Here is a 15,910-nt window from a genome sequence, read left to right as displayed (position 1 = left end):
ATCGTCATGCGTTTCACATCATGTGTTAATTTTTTCACTGTTCAGCATCGGATTCTGTTTTTATGCCATAATTCACATCTAGTTCGTCGCTCCGTTTTATGTCCCGCTTCTCCTGTTTCAGAGTTTTGCGCAATGTGCTCGTCTTTTTTTTAAGCCCCTAAGGTGAGGGGTCATCGTGAAACGTATCGATGGGGAAAAGGCAGTCTGACTTAAACCTTTTAAAACAATGGAAACAATTTCTGCATTCTGATTATTGAAATTTAAAAGTGCTGTGTTGTTCTATCCCCCCTGTTTCATACCGGACCACTTACAGCACGCTATAAAATGAACGCTCTATCGTGGTATCACCCATGGAGGGATTTCTTTATTTCTTTATTTAAATGGGTTCATTTTTCAGAGGGATACACAGTGAGGGTATCGTGATTTTAGCTACCAGTAACAGAAGAACGGAGCTGTGCCAATAAGCTAACACAAGCTAACAAACTCTGAATAGAAGAAGAGCTGCCATCGATACAGTTGCAGCTGAGCATAATTTAATGTTGCACAATACAGTTTTACCAAGTTGCTCAAAGTCTAAACTGGCATTGTTGTGCATTTAAGGTGTAAAGTTTACCTTCGACTAAACGCCCCCCCAAAGGCATCCCAGTGCCCCCCTTTTGTAAAAATGTCCGCCAGCGCCTCCTGCCGTCCTCTGAACGCCCCCTGGGGGGCGGTACCGCCCACGTTGAGAACCGCTAATGTAGAACATAGGTTAGAAGTACTCTCTGAAAAACGAAGAACTAGACACTGAGAGGCTAAATACTTATTTACTCAGCATGTGGAGAATATCGGCCACATCTAAACCCTGTCAAATGTGCGTCGCAGCTAATGGCGTAGGTAAAATACAGAACTCCTTTGCGCAGCTGACAGCTTAAAGAGTGAGTTCCTTTCTCAGGAAAGACGATGCATATTCCTGCCATGTCATTGTAAAGAACATCCCTATCCCAGACTTCGAACCTCAACTCCTGACCCAGCTCCACTGAGCCAAAGTCATATGTGGCGTTCCAAACTGGGTCGTTGTTGTCCATCACAGTCTCGGTCTCCTCATACATGCCGCTGTAGAAGATCTTCACGTATGCATCCGTTTTTGTGAAGGTGTCGGCCCTCAATCCTGCAGCTCTGTGAATTTCCAGACTCAGAGTTCCTCTGCCGGCCCGTAAAGGACAGCAGTTGTGATCCAGGTTGGGAGTCGGGGAGCAGTTCTTCGGGCCAAGCTGCTCCTCTTCCAGCTGGTTCTCATTTATGTACTGTGTGATCATGCTTCTCAGATTTTCACTGATCTGATTGTCCTCCACCAAATGATGCAGTGGAAAGATGGCGTAGGAAACCACATCTGGGTTGTTGTGGAGGCTGTTCATCCAGCTGTGGTATGCCTCCGAGGGGTCTTGCTGGTAGAGAATGTCGGGGAAATACTGCTCTCCTCCTATTACCTCAACCTTGTGCGTCATGAAGCCCTGGTAGAAGCCCATGCTCATGTTACCCTTCAGAAGATTGTCACACTTGTTGGAGAAAGTTGCATTAGCGGGAAGAAAACCAAGAGCCATCCGGAGTTCAAGATTCAGGCAGTTTTTGATCTCTGACTCCGAGAAGCCCTTCAGTGTGGCCAGACAAGTCCTGAAAGCAGTGATCCGCCTCACCTTACCCCCGAGCTGCACCTAGAAACAAAAAGTAAATGAGACGTAGAACTTTAAACGGTAGATTTAGCTCTACTTGAGCACAGAACTGTTTGAGCAACGGGAGGTATTTTTTGCATTTGTACAAGAATAAAGACGCTAAAAACCTGGTGTATGTAATGCGTCCCATAGGTGTCTATGAGGCGTCTGTACAAGGCTTTGTTCTGGATTGTGCTTAAGCTCTGTGGGAGTCTCCTCAGATGCTTTGTGAACTCCGAGCTCAGGTGGGGATGATCGGCCAGCCTATAGCTGCAAAAACAGACGGCTGTAAGACAATCACCAACATAATGTTCATCTTTCTGCAACAAAGAAAGTTTGCAGGCTTGTATTAATTATGTGAGAGCCTGTTAGTAAACACTTTGTCTTTTCTTAGCTTTACTAAAAATATTTTGGGATATTTTCTAGATGGCAGTTTAAAATAAAACTGAAATACTTATAACACATCTAGCATATTGTTTTCTCAGCAAAATGTAGTGAATTATGCAATGCAGTTTAAAGTGCATTTTACTCTCTGGTTGTTGGTAATATTCTTGTAGTAGACAAAACAGTCGGTGTCCTTTCATAATGTCCTTGTGAGACCATGGATTTGGTCAAAACAATCTGTTATGCCATGCCGATGGCATCCAGAAAACTTCAAAATGTTAAAGTTTTCATAGCCTTGAAATGATATTTTCAACTTTAATAAGAAGCATATTTTTACATTTCTGACAATATGTCAAAGTATCTCCCAAATAAATGACCTTACTTTGTAAATGCAGAAATCTTTTAATATAATGTGACTAATTAACCTTAAATATCTACTCAAACCTTTATCACACTGTTTCTTTATTCTATACAATGACTACATGCTTGAACCTTTTAGGGACGATAGAGACACAGGACAAAAGTATGTTTTTAGTCACAATGTTAAAGTAGTCTGCAAAAATAATAGTAACAATTTTTCAAACTGCCCATCTTCATAACTATTAGTTTTTCCAAGTTTTTCCTGAAAAGACAGTTTTCCAGTTTGAATAAAGTTTTGGGTGAGATAAGGGATGTACTGTTTAAATAATCTGTCAGACATCTGAGTGTGGGAGAAACACCTCTCTAATCAGTTCCACGACCCACCAAACAGTTTGATATCATGACCAAATATAGGCACCGGAAAAAAGTCGAAGGGGAAGCAAAACAAGGGCACTCTGTTCCTGTCCTCTTGTGGCTTTTCTGGTGTGAAATGTTTCCAGATAAAATGTGTCTGAAACTTTCCCAGTTCCTTTTTCCACTTCCTCTCCCCTTTTTGATTAGAATAGATGTAGGAACACAAACACAAAAGTGGAACATCTTCCGTCTAAATTCTGAGATTTCAGTAACTTTTTATAAAGAGTGGTTAGTGTTTCTTTTTACTTAAATTATTGGGGGAATTACCACAGTGTGTTGATAATGTTATTTCTTAATTCCTTATGGATTGTGTTGAATTATTTTGATGCCAAATAATCTGAGAACTACAAATTTTAAATTCTTCCACTTTATATTTGTGATCAATTTCCTTCAATAGGACAGTAAGGAACACATTTTCAAATACATTTTATGTAGATTATGCAAATTGGAGACAGATTTATTCATTATTAAGACAGATTTTTATCTAAAAATATACATTAGTGCAACCTTCTGTCCATTCCTGGCATATTCTACTTATTTGGTGTATGTTTAAATAAAGGTTAGAAAATGAAATGACATTAATTCACTCTACGTTACTAATTAAGAAGGTTTTGGAGAATGGGTGATTGTAGACGGGGCCAAACCTTGCAGTGCCCCTGTAAAACTGACCCTGGCCCCTTTACTAAAGACATAATGGTAAATCCTTTTTGTATGGTGGCCCTCACCAGCACAGAAACCATAACTGATTGGTGCTTTAGACCAAATTTATTGTTTAACCTTCATAGTTTTACCTAAACAATGAATTAATAAAATTAGCCTGTTATACTGAATGACTGATATGACCTATATTTCCAGTTTTGATAGAGCAATTAAGCTTATTTTTGTAAGAAACAATGCACTGCATTCAGCCAAAGTAATCCTAATTTTTATTACCTGTAATAGGAACAACTGATTTCATGCATGGCAAACGTAGCTTTGTCCACACTGTGCTGCGAGCGCGCAAACTTGGCCAAATCTGAGCGGCTTCCTCCCAGCACCGCCTGGCCTATTTTCTCCAGGCTCAAACCCAAACCCCAGTTGTTGTTCACCAGCGAGTTGGAGCTACGCAGCAGGGAGTCCACAGAATGGTGGAGTGCACTAGACAGCTGCTTACTGCAGCGGCTGAAGAGACGCCAGTCCAACACTGCAGCTGGGAGTCTCTGAATCTAAGCAAAGTGGAAGGTGGAGAAACAAACGATCTGGTCAGACTGAGGGAAAAAACTAAATATTTCTGTTGAAGTGAAGTCATTTTGAGAGGAGTGGAAACAGAAGCTCAAGCTGCAGATTTTACAGATATCACCTGCCCGCCTTGGAACCTGTTTGGACACAGTGTGCAGGTACGGTTGTCATCCAGATGAGCTTTGACATTGATGACGTACGCCCCTGTGCGACGCAGCCGCACCACATCAAAACCCTCCCCTGCCAGGTTGTGGCCCGGGACAAAAGGAGCCTTCTCACACTCTGGTCCGGTGCCAATCCGACAACCCAGGACCCTGCAGACTTCCAAAGTAACTGACAGTCTCAACACAAACAGGACAAAGTTTCTCTGCTGGTTTCCTCCTGCTTGCATGGTTACCTAAACGTGACAGAACACAAAGAGGCCAAAGAGACACATATTTGCTGTTAAAAACACTATGTTACAAGGAGAGACTAGAAGAATTTGCTTGATTTTAGTTTTAGATGAGCTTTAAATCCCTGGTATCACAGAAGCCTGTTGTAAACTGCAGTAATCCTGTCTCGGATGTTACACAGAAATCATGCACACTCACCTCTTACTGACTTGTTTTTCCTTTTTTGTTCCTACAGATATTTTTCTTCTTTAGCACCGGTGGTGACTTTCTCTTTGGAATAAACTACTACTTCGGGTTTTCTTCTTTAAGCTTTCCACTCATGGTACATTTGATCAAATGATGAAGTACAGAGATACTAAAATCCTGAAGTGGCAGCTGCAGAGAGCTGTGGCGTCTCTGGCAGGCTGTACTGGAAGCCTGCTGAGTTCAGTCTTCACTCTGTCCTCTGCATATTGAAAAGGAGGGAGTTTCCAAATGTTTGAACTGTCTATCCAAAGCTCTCCCTTGCCCATCCTTATTTTCCTGTCTCTCTTTCCCTGCAGAATTACACATTTCCTCTGCATGAGTAGGTTTGTTTTCATGCTCAAGACCCAGTTCTCTAAATCCCAGCCAACCGTGTGCAGTATTTGTGCTGGCATGTGGATGTGTGGGGGATGGAAGAGATTTTGTGTTGTTACAGCATAGGAGACCAACACCGATTTAAGGACTTTCCGGGAAATGTGTGTCTGAGTGTGTAGACGCTGCCATGTGTGTACACCGTAGGCTATGTAGTTTTGTGTCTGTTGGACTGGATATGTGTTTGTTTAAACCTCTGAGCTGCCCTGGTTGTGCACAGGGGAAGAAAAAAACCCAAACACGTCTGTTTGCGGATGTCAGTGGAATGTGTGTGGGTTTTCTTCTTGAAGTCATGAACGATGAGAACAATGTCTGTTTGGTTTTGAGAGAGGAGTGTGTATGTTGCTTGCAAGGCTTAAGTTGTAGGGTGTTACATACTTTTAAAGATATAAAAATAAACAGAAGCCTCGCTGCTGAATGTTGTGTCTTATTCAAAGCAGTTTCGGAACACATGCACATGTGAGACTGAAATAAATACGCTTTGACCTTGAGCCAGGGTCAAATTATAGGTCCGCTGCACTAGATGTTACTCCACACAGCCTTGAAGCTTTGAAAAATGTTCTGTACACAATAAAACAGTGCACCTCCTCTCTAAATCAAATCATTAGAGGAAGTGAGAGACTCTTTATTGTATGACTTTGTTTTAAAATAAGTTTTAAACTTTAAACAAAACATGCTTCTGATTAACTCAGATATTAACTCAATATGATCAGTTACTCAGAAGCAGCTTCTCCATTGGGTTTGATGTGGCGTCTCGTCGTTGCGGATGTTTTATAAAGATTTTATTGGATCAGATACTTAACATTCATGAGTACAACATGAAACACACACCCACATTTACTAGTTTTATTTTTTTATTATCGCTGTCAAATAAGCAAGCATACATTAAGAGTGTAGTCGTCTTACTGGCAGCATACAAAAAGTAAGCTCTTAAGCTGGTTTACATATGGCACAAGTCAAAGTGGACCTGAGTTGTTTTAATAATCTTTATGAGCTTTTAACAAAGAAAAATCTAACTAAACACAGCATCAAAGCATGCAAAGTATAATAATAATACTATACAGTAAATGTGCTTTTTGACATGTGCAGCAGTGAGAGTTTGAAAGTCAGTTTTGCTTTCATCAGTGTGCGCTGTATATTACAAAACAAATACAGTTCTCTTTTAAGTTTCACAATTCATAATGCAAAGTTTTATTTGCAAAAATATATATTCTCTTTCACAAAATAAATCTTTAAATTCATGAAAAATTGTTTTAAGGAAAATCACCCGATCTAAAGCCATTTTTACGCCTCCTCGTGGGTCGTCTCCTCGTGGGTCGTCTCCTCGTGGGTCGTCTCCCTCTCTGGCTCGTCGGTTATTTTCTGATATCCTGACCTAAACTGAGAGTACCTCCTCCTTCTTCTAAGAATCACTGCCACTATGACCACAAACGCTATCAAACCCATCACTCCAAACGCCACTCCTGCCTTTTCCCCACTTGACATCTGATTCATTTCTGGGTTGAACTTTCGAATAAGGTCTGACATTTCCTCAGGTTTGACAAGTTTCCATGATTTAGTGGGCCCCACCCTGACCCAGCTCTGTTGTCCTTCTGTCATCACCATAACTGTGTTGGTGGCTTGCATGCTCACAAGAGGAGATTTAGTAAAAGGAGGGAGGATGATTGGTTTCAGGTCACCCCCTGTAAACAGTCCAGACTGGACGCAGTAAAGAATTTCACAGCCATCGCTAACCGTGGCGAGGTGTTGGCTGAATTTGGGAGGGCATCTACGTTGGTTTTTAGCCAGTGGGTTACCAGACTGACAGCTGAAGAGACCTCCAAATGGGACGGCGTATCTGGAGCCGGTCTCATAGTCGTCACTCACACAGATCATTTGGCCATCTGATAGAAACTTCACTGGAATGAAGTTTGCAGGGCAGCTTTTGGACTTGGTGATGGGGTTCTCGAAAGAGGTGCCGTAGATCCCTCCGAACAGATACCCCGAGTTTTCTTGAGCTTTTCCATTGACAGAGCACCAGTATGTATTTATTCGAGCAGAGCGAACACGATAGAGATTTTGACAGTTTTTCCGATGACAAGTGCGCAACCACAGGAATCCACATCCATAGCTAACATCATAGCAGTAATTTTCTGTGTAACCCTGCTGTCTCACTTCTGATCGTAATAAAGTTGGGGAGTAAGGTGAGCGACAGGAGTAATCACCTGTTGCAATGTTTTTCTGGGCAAGGGTTTCGCAAAGTGGATCTGCGTCATCGGTAAGTTTTGTACACTGTTGGTAAACTCCTCCAAAACTAAGGTTGGTGGCTGGACCCTCGCATGAATCATCATCAACATTGGCCTGAAAGTTGAAGTTCTTGGAACCAATGTCCACACAACCAGGGCGCGTGTTGACCTTGTAGTAGCGATCTATTGCCATACTCACTGTACGAGCCACTTTGCCAACAGTAGGCTGTGGCAGATCTGGAAAAGTGTTTGAGTTTATAAAATAGTGGATGGGGAACCCAGAGCGGTCAATAGCAACCAGATTATTTCTGGTATTTTCTTGCCACTTCTGCAAAGTGATTCCGGGATAAAAAGGTATGCCCCCATGGCTTTGGATGAGGGAGTACTGAATGTTGGACTGATATGTGTTAAGTGATGAGCTTTGTTGGCTAGACTGACTGCTGATATCAAATTTTACTTTGTCAAAAAAGTTTAACCCGGCCTGAGCTTTAATAGTGGAGGTATCTGAAGAACTGTCTGACACATAAGAGGAACGGAGATAGTCTTCCTGCACCAGAGATGCCCCGGCATCTACAGTGGTGATAACATGGGTTCCATAGTCCAGCACCATCTTCTCTGAAAGGTAGTCTGCATTCCTTGTCTGATTGTTTGCAATTGCATCAGCAATGTCTTTGACTTGCTGAGCAAAGCGGGAATCCAATGTGAAGTCTGGGTAAGCTTTGACGGTGTAGATGAAGTTGCGAACCTGTTGATAGAATTAAAATATAGATTATATTCAATTTTGTGATATGTAACTTTTCCTTTATATTTCTATAAATCTGTCCATGTGCCCATAATGAAAATAGACATTTTATTGCATAGCTCTTTACTGACACAGTCAATAAAAGCAATCATATTTTTTACCCATTAACAAACAATATCATTGTTTTTTTTTCTCCAACTGCCTGGTAGAGAACACCAGGAAATTGTTAATTTATGTTGTTTCCCTTTGACGATTAACGATTAACCTGCGACACCACTGGTTTAGATCACAACAGATTTGTGTTAAACACAGTCAAAGTCTAGAGACGTATGTAACAGAAACCTTGTTGTAGAAAATTATATATGCTGTTCATAAATGCTCCCAAATCAAATATTATAGAGTTTAAGCTAAAATAACAATGGGTGCCAACATCTGGGTGTGCAAATCTGGTAGAAATCCCAAATAACTTGGTGATGTCGGTGTTTCTCCAAAGCAGCACATAAATATAAATTCCAGATACATATTCAGAATTTGATTTGAACAGATTAAATTTTAAAAGAATGTTGATCATTCTCCTTTTCACTTCATAATCACACACAAGCTTGTCTATTACGTAAATTTTCAGGAATACAAAAATAAATGCACAAAAGATCAAGGGGTCTGAAAACTTTTGCAGAGATGTCTCTGAATATTTATAAAAAGTTATTTAAAAAAAATTTTTTTTTAGGACATGAATGTTTTTAGAGTGTTCAAAATACCTGTACTCTGGCTGTAGTCGAAGAATCCTTGACCTGATGTGATTTCATCCTTGTGGTCTCAGAGGAAAACTTGCCATTCAGAACTGAGAAAAATGATACATCAGCATTTATGGAGTTAGATGTGGTGCTTTTCTGCTCCAGCCAGGAGCTGATTATCTCTGAGTTGGTCTCCACGCCTGTCTCCTTCTGAGGGATGACAAACACCTCATCTGGAATGAGGTAAAGCCCGTCCTCGGTGGTTTGACACTGGAAGTAGCTGAGGTTCATCACTCGGCCCATGTCCAGGTTCCGGAGGTTGTCCCAGCCTCCTCCTGGCAGGACTTCCATGGCCGTGAGGGAAATGTTGGTGGAGGCCCGGCATTGTCTGAGCCAGTTGGTCGGACGGCTCACGGGACCGGAGCGGCAGATTTGAAAAAAAGTAAGAGCAGCAACAAGTGTCAGGGCAGACTTCATGATGCCTCTGACTGAAGTGAAATCTGAGGTGACTGTCTTGAAGTTCATTTAGTTCCCGCCTCTAATGTGATGATCATATGACTAACAGGAAACACAGAGAGTTGGTTTGGTTTCACTTCCATTTCTCCTAGGTCTTTTTTAAAAAATTATTTTTACAGGCTGAAAAATACAAGAAAACAAAAGTTTGATCAAATTTTATAACAACAATAATAATCTTATGATTTAAGAATTGCTTATTTTGCAGACATTTGCAATTTCTCACTTATTTGTCCAGAACTAAAACAGCGTTTATCCCATCTTATAGAAGATTAACTAAAGAGGAAACAAATGTCAAGGTAAAACGAACACCGCTAACTCCACTCCCCATCACTATTGTACATGTTTAGCAGATTTACCAGCTGTGCTGTCAACACAGCAATGAAAGGATTACAGTTTCACTGTGACAGAAAAGTACTTTTCAGTGATTATAACTATCATAAATAATTTAATGAAACTTTTGTCACTGATAAATTGATACAGAATGATATGAGGAAGAATCCTTAACCTGATGTGCTCTTTTCTGTTTTCTGTGGTTCTCTAAAAAAAGTGATTTTTAGAGAAACAGAATAGAAGCAGAACAATCTGTTTAATACAATGGGTTTAACGTAAAAACAAATCTCCTTTGCAGGACAGACAGGTTGTTCAAGCAATCTAAACATTTGACTGTAAAGGGAGAATAGACTTAAATCTTCTTTATGTGCAGGTTAGAAATATAACACTTTATCTATACTGATGCTTTATCTATATCTTGTGATAAGTATTTATAGTCTTCCTCATTTAAAAAGGGAACAGAAAGTAGATGTTCAAACACAAGATAAGAGGAAATAATGGTCAACATCACATGAGAGTGCATCACTGGGAAAACCCGCTGACTTTCTGAGTCACCACCAAACTTCATGTCTGAACCTGTTTTGGTTCAGACAAGAGGCTCAGGTAAACTTCCAGGTATTTGTGGGAATGACCCACCGAGTTAGCAAACACATTTGGAAAAACACTTCCAGTTTGGCAAGTTTCTGTTATTCTCCTGTCTTTGTTGCAGAAAGATGCTTCACAGCAGCAAATTTCAAACCGAGAGAACCTCTCACCCCGTCTCACTTTGCCGTCGGTCAAAGTAGCGCAATAAATTACCATGCCTCGCTAAAGTTTTCCTACGTTTTGAACATTTTTACATTCTGTCATGATACAGCAATACATTTTGATGCATTTTACTGTGATTTTTTTTTTTTTTTTTTTGATGGACCAGCACAAGGTGATGTATAATTGTGATGTGGAAAGCACACAGTACATGGTTTTCAGAATATTTCACACTTGAAGGTGAGAAGAGTGTTGCATTAATATGTTTTGTACACTCAACAACCCTCCCCTCCCCATTTCTGAATCAATACTTCACCTCTCACTTGCTGTTGCAGCTACAGCTGCAAATCTTGAGTTAGTAATTACTAAAGTAATTAAGTAATTACTAAAGTGTTGTGGTCGATTCTCTATTCTACTTAGATATTGACTTTGAGTGGCACATTTTAAATGGTAAATGTCGTACATTTGTACACTGCTTCATCAAATCTGAGGACAGATGGTGCAATCATTCAAACCGGCAACCCACCAGTTATAAGTCTAATCCAACTTCCTGAGCTAACATTGTTATTGTAGAATTAGATATTTAATCTAAAGGATTCCCTTGTAAGTCTGGTTGTTGTCTTGCTGGAAGGTGAACCTCAATCCCAGGTTTTAGACTTTTATTGCATCTGTATCTCCTCAGAGTTATCATGAGCCACTTTATTGCTTCCCTGATTAATGCACTCTTTACTCGGCCTATCATTTTAGGTGGGCACCCATGCTAAGGTGGGTCTGCAATTGTGTCATACTCTTTCTATTTTCTTGAATAGTAATCTGTTGTGTGCTGAAATGTAATATGTTGTCTTATTAGCTAGCCCTGTGTTGAGCTTTTTCCTAATTCTGTCTTTGACCTTTCTGATGGGTTCAACAATATATGACATCCCAACATACCGTTGAGATTTTTCTTTGAAGGCCTCACTTCTGTACCTAATTGCGACCAGCAGATGGCGACAGTAAACTTTGAGACACCAGTCACATAAAGCTTTCTAATTATGAGCTCCGTTTGACAAAAGAATGAAAGCAAAAAAGAAAATCTTTTGCAGTGAAGCTAAAGCTCATCATAATGTCGAGATAACACGACTCAACCTATTTTTTATGACTGCAACTTATAAACCTGAAGATTATGGTCAAGAACAGTCAAGACCAATATGTACAGAATGACAGTGTTGTGACAACGAGGCAACGGGTTTGGAAAATAAACCTCTTGCCACTTGAACAGTGGAGCATTTCGTGGAGCATTTCTTGGAGTCACACCCTCACTTTTAATCCCCACAAATCTCCTGAATAGCAGATAATTGGGTTCAGACATTATTTTATCTAGTTTCTTGAGTTTACATTTGTATCAGGTTACAGCGGAAGGTGTATTGATGAAAACTTTACTTTACAAATAAAAGTTAAATATACTAAATATACTGCTTACATCTGATTCATGTGTGCTTTTGATTTTTAGTATTTAGCAGTGCAGAAAAAGTGCAACTCCTGAAAATATTAATTATGAGAATTAAGTAAACTAATCTTAAACCCAACAAGGAAGCCTCTTAAACTGAGGCAAATGAAAGCTAATCTCAGTGAGTCTAATAAACTGTTTTATTTATTTTTTAAGACATAATGGTAATATTGCATAATTCTACCTGAACAACACACCTTTCTTATATTACTAACCAAGTATTTATATAAAGAAACTACATCACACGTCTTATATAAGAAATTTTTTTATTATTATTTCCAACAATGCAGTTCAGTCTACAACAGACTGTGACAGGTGAGAAAAAGAGAAAAAAATAGGAGATGTAAGAAAATAGCAAGTTCAGTAAAGCAAACTTAGTTTTGTTGAATGCATCTTAGTCCACACCGAGTGAAAGCTCAGGAGAAGAGCCTTCTGGTTCCCTCACTTCTTGGCTGCTGCCTTGGTCCTTTTAGCCTTGGCCCTCTTCGCCTTCTTGGGACTTTTTGGCTTCTTTGCCTTTTTGGCCGCAGCAGGTTTTTTGGCTTTCTTTGGGCTCTTGGCCTTCCTCTTCTTTTTTGGTGACTTTTTGGTTGCTTTTTTGGTGACTTTCTTTGCCTTCTTCTTGGTCTTTGGCTTCTTCTTCTTCACCACCTTCCTCTTTCTGGGCTTAGGAGGTTTTTTGTTGACCTTTAGGGAGCCCTTGTTCCGGATCAAGACTTTCTTGCTCACCAGACGCTTGATGGCAACAGAGATCCTTGCCTTGTTCTTCACCACATCGTATCCTCCGGCTTTCAGAGTCTTCTTCACGGCTGCCAGGGACACGCCACCACGCTGTGCAGAGGCAGACACAGCCTTCAGGATCAGGTCAGACACTGAAGGACCTGACTTCTTCTTGGATTTGGCTTTCTTTTTTGCCGGCAGTGCCCCCGGCAAAGCAATTGCGGGAGAAGACATTGTGGAGCTCCACCTGCAGGTTCAGGTCAGTTGAGGTCAAACACAGGATAGATCGGAGAAATCCTTCTGCTTGTCTGCATCCGAAAGTCAGGCTTTATAAAACCATGATGAGAGCCCTACAGAGGCAGTCCCACCACTACGGCGGGCACCTTCCCCACCCTCTCTGACATGATAAGGATTGTGTTTTCTTCGGCTGGATTTTTCTGTAAAAATATAAAGAAAACGGTTGAATATCTGCATAAATGAACGTTTAAAAAACTGCACATAACGTCCACTACATATATATTAATCCTTACAGTAGAATTGTTTATATTTCTTGCAATTTTAGTCCTTCTTTAGAAGCTGGCAGTTGTCTGATGTCATTTGAAATGTGGATTTTCTACATTTTCTAAAGTTTATAACCCCTGAATAACAGGTTATAAAAATATATGACTAAAGCATCTAAAAGTGACGGATGTTTTTCATGTATTTTCCTAAAAGTAATCTTTTATTTCAGTTTCAGTTGCATAATTAATACATTTAAAGATGGTCAAAGAAACACAGTTGCCTCCAGGGTGAATTACAATGATGATAGAAAACGTCAAACTTCTTCAGAGAGAAGGTATTAAGCAAACATAAACAGAGATGGGTTTCCATGGATAGAGTTAAAATGGGCAATGACAAAAGGAAAAAAAAGAAAATACCTTAATAATATTTAACTCAATGTAGCGGGTGAAACCCTGATGAGAACCCTATGGAGACAGTCCCGGCACCATGGCGGGGATCTTCCCCACCCTCTCTGACAAGATAAGGTTTGTGTTTTCTTTAGCTGGATTTTTCATCAAAAATTCAGAGAAAGAGGTTGCATAAGCACATAAAACCACATTTTAAAAAATTCACACAATGTTTTCTTCATTAATATCTGTTTATGATAAAGACTTATCATGCTTGATAGCAGTTTGTTGGTGTCTTTATAAGGTGGCAGTTTTCACATGTCTATTCAGATGATCATTTTGGACCATTTCTAAGGTTTATTATCTCAAACCGATCAAGTAGAAAGACTTCTAATAAAAACATCTTGAAGGGTTTGATGTGTTTGACATATTATCCCACGATTTCAGTTTTCTTTCGGTATTTTTTGCTTAATGGATTAATTGAAAGATGATCAAAGAAACACAGTTGATCCCTGCAATGTGAATAAATGAGGAGTGTCGTGATACTTTTTCACAGAGGACAACATCTCAAACAATCGGAAATAAACAAGTTTTTTGTGATTGGATTATGCGAAAAATAAATAAAGAATAGGTGAATAAAATAAGTAATAAATAAAACATTATGTGTTATGAAAAAAACCATGATGAGGACCATACAGAAGCAATCTCACCGCAGCTCAAAGTGGCGCCTCTCTAACATGATAAGGAGTGTGTTTTCTTCAACTGGATTTTTCTGTAAAATTTGAGAAAAGCTTTGCGTATCTTCTTAAAAGGACATTGTAAAAATCCCATACAATCTCTACTTCATAAATCTATAATTTCATTGAAAACCTATTTGAACATAGAAAACGTGTCTTGATTCTATACAAGCTGGCAGCTGTCTAATGCCATTTCAGACATGCATTTTAATCACTTTACAAGGTTTTTGACTTTAAAATAATCATGTAGAAAAAATACAAATCAAATCCTCTTTAAGCTTGTGATCTTCTTTGTATGTTGTCATAAAATGTGTGGTTTACTTAATTATTATTTGCTGAATAAATGCTTTGAAAAACAATCAAAGAAACACAATTGTTTCCTCAATGAGCTTAAATTATGACAAAGCAAAGTCACTTATTTGCAGATAAGAAAATTGTACTCATGTCTAAATGAAAATGCTTTTGAAGGGCAGTATGATGCTTGGTGACAAAAAAAACCCTTCATGCTTTTTAAATATTGTTTTGTGAATACATCTCAAATGAGAAGCATCTAGAGTCAGTCTCAGCACCACAGGAGGGACATTCTTCATCTTTACTGACAATAAGATTTGGTTTCCTTCTCCCAGATTCAGAGAAAATATTTGAGTACTCACATACAAGAGCATTAAAATTAAGACAGTTTCAAATTTTTTCCATCTATATTTGTTTCTTTTTAATTTGTTAAAATATGTTACAGATTTGTTGTGTCTTTGCAAGCTGGTAGTTGTTAGACATAATTTCAGATGTGCATTGTGTAACATTTATAATGAGTTTGACCTCTAAATAATCAAAGATAAATGATTATTAGGTCATGTTGAACAGTTTAGTGTTTTTTTGACATCTTGTTTTAAGTAGTTGTTCAATTCCAGTTTTATATGTCTAATTAATTACATTTAATATAAAAACAAATACTGTAAACACCATAATAAGTAAATGTGTTATGCATGAAAAGTATAATATGTGTCTGTCTCCACTTTTGGAGGGAAGTGGATCTGAGCCAGAATAACATTATCAGCCAGCAATGGAGGGTGGGTAGAAAAACGAATTCAAGATTATTTTCCCGGGTTCTCCCTCCCCAACCAATTTAATCAGAGGAGTACACAAATTGATTAAACACAATTCCTTTTCCCGCTTTCGTTACCCAAACATCTGTGTGTTTTCTCTTGTCCTAATCTAATCTCTCAGTTTAAAGTGACCTTTGTACTTTCTTATTTAATTCTTATTTAATTCTGGATGTACACACAACTATTAAATCTAATGCAACAGACTCATCTGAATAATTACTTATCTTTTTCAGATTTTATTTTAAAGCGAGAAAAAAATAATAGTAACACAACAGGCTACACAGCCTTTTAAAAATGCAGTGGAAATACCCTGCCTATTTATTGTAATAAATAGCCAGTATTGCTTTCTATTGTGGAAAAAAACACTTTTATTGAAAATGATCAATTGCTTTAAGAAGTCAAAGTATTTTTTATGCAAACTGTGAAAATGATGTTTTTATCACGACTGTTTCTCAAGTGACAGATTACATTAAAAATTAGATCATTTACAGATAAACTCCCTAGAAGCAACAGATAATATTAAGTGTTTCTCCCATTCAAACCGCTCAAACCAAACAGATATATATTCTCCCGCTCTACCTTATCACGTCTTTTTCTGCCCTACTGAGAGAT

General features: G+C 38.9%; 3 protein-coding genes across 3 annotated transcripts; all 3 read right to left on the bottom strand.

Annotated features, from left to right (window-relative positions):
• Positions 1-787: 787 nt before the first annotated feature.
• Positions 788-5,070, bottom strand: prf1.5 (perforin 1.5). The gene is made up of 5 exons (XM_008418410.2): positions 4,658-5,070; positions 4,189-4,464; positions 3,783-4,054; positions 1,820-1,961; positions 788-1,694 (listed from the first exon to the last, which is right to left on the bottom strand). The coding sequence occupies exons 2-5, from the start codon at positions 4,456-4,458 to the stop codon at positions 807-809; spliced, it is 1,572 nt and encodes a 523-aa protein (XP_008416632.1). The 5' UTR covers positions 4,459-4,464; positions 4,658-5,070; the 3' UTR covers positions 788-806.
• An 840-nt stretch (positions 5,071-5,910) lies between these two features.
• Positions 5,911-9,256, bottom strand: mpeg1.1 (macrophage expressed 1, tandem duplicate 1). Its single transcript, XM_008418408.1, has 2 exons — positions 8,800-9,256; positions 5,911-8,044 (listed from the first exon to the last, which is right to left on the bottom strand). Exons 1-2 carry the CDS (start codon positions 9,250-9,252, stop codon positions 6,359-6,361), a joined length of 2,139 nt encoding a protein of 712 aa, XP_008416630.1. The 5' UTR covers positions 9,253-9,256; the 3' UTR covers positions 5,911-6,358.
• Positions 9,257-12,098: 2,842 nt separating this feature from the next.
• Positions 12,099-12,883, bottom strand: LOC103470183 (histone H1). Its single transcript, XM_008418407.2, has one exon. It carries the CDS (start codon positions 12,803-12,805, stop codon positions 12,293-12,295), a length of 513 nt encoding a protein of 170 aa, XP_008416629.1. The 5' UTR covers positions 12,806-12,883; the 3' UTR covers positions 12,099-12,292.
• Between the last annotated feature and the right edge of the window lie 3,027 nt (positions 12,884-15,910).

This window comes from Poecilia reticulata, linkage group LG9 (assembly GCF_000633615.1).
Source record: "Poecilia reticulata strain Guanapo linkage group LG9, Guppy_female_1.0+MT, whole genome shotgun sequence".
NCBI classification, from domain to species: Eukaryota; Metazoa; Chordata; class Actinopteri; order Cyprinodontiformes; family Poeciliidae; genus Poecilia; species Poecilia reticulata.
Note: the sequence above shows the minus strand (reverse complement) of the source record. Positions and strands in the feature narration are given on the sequence as shown.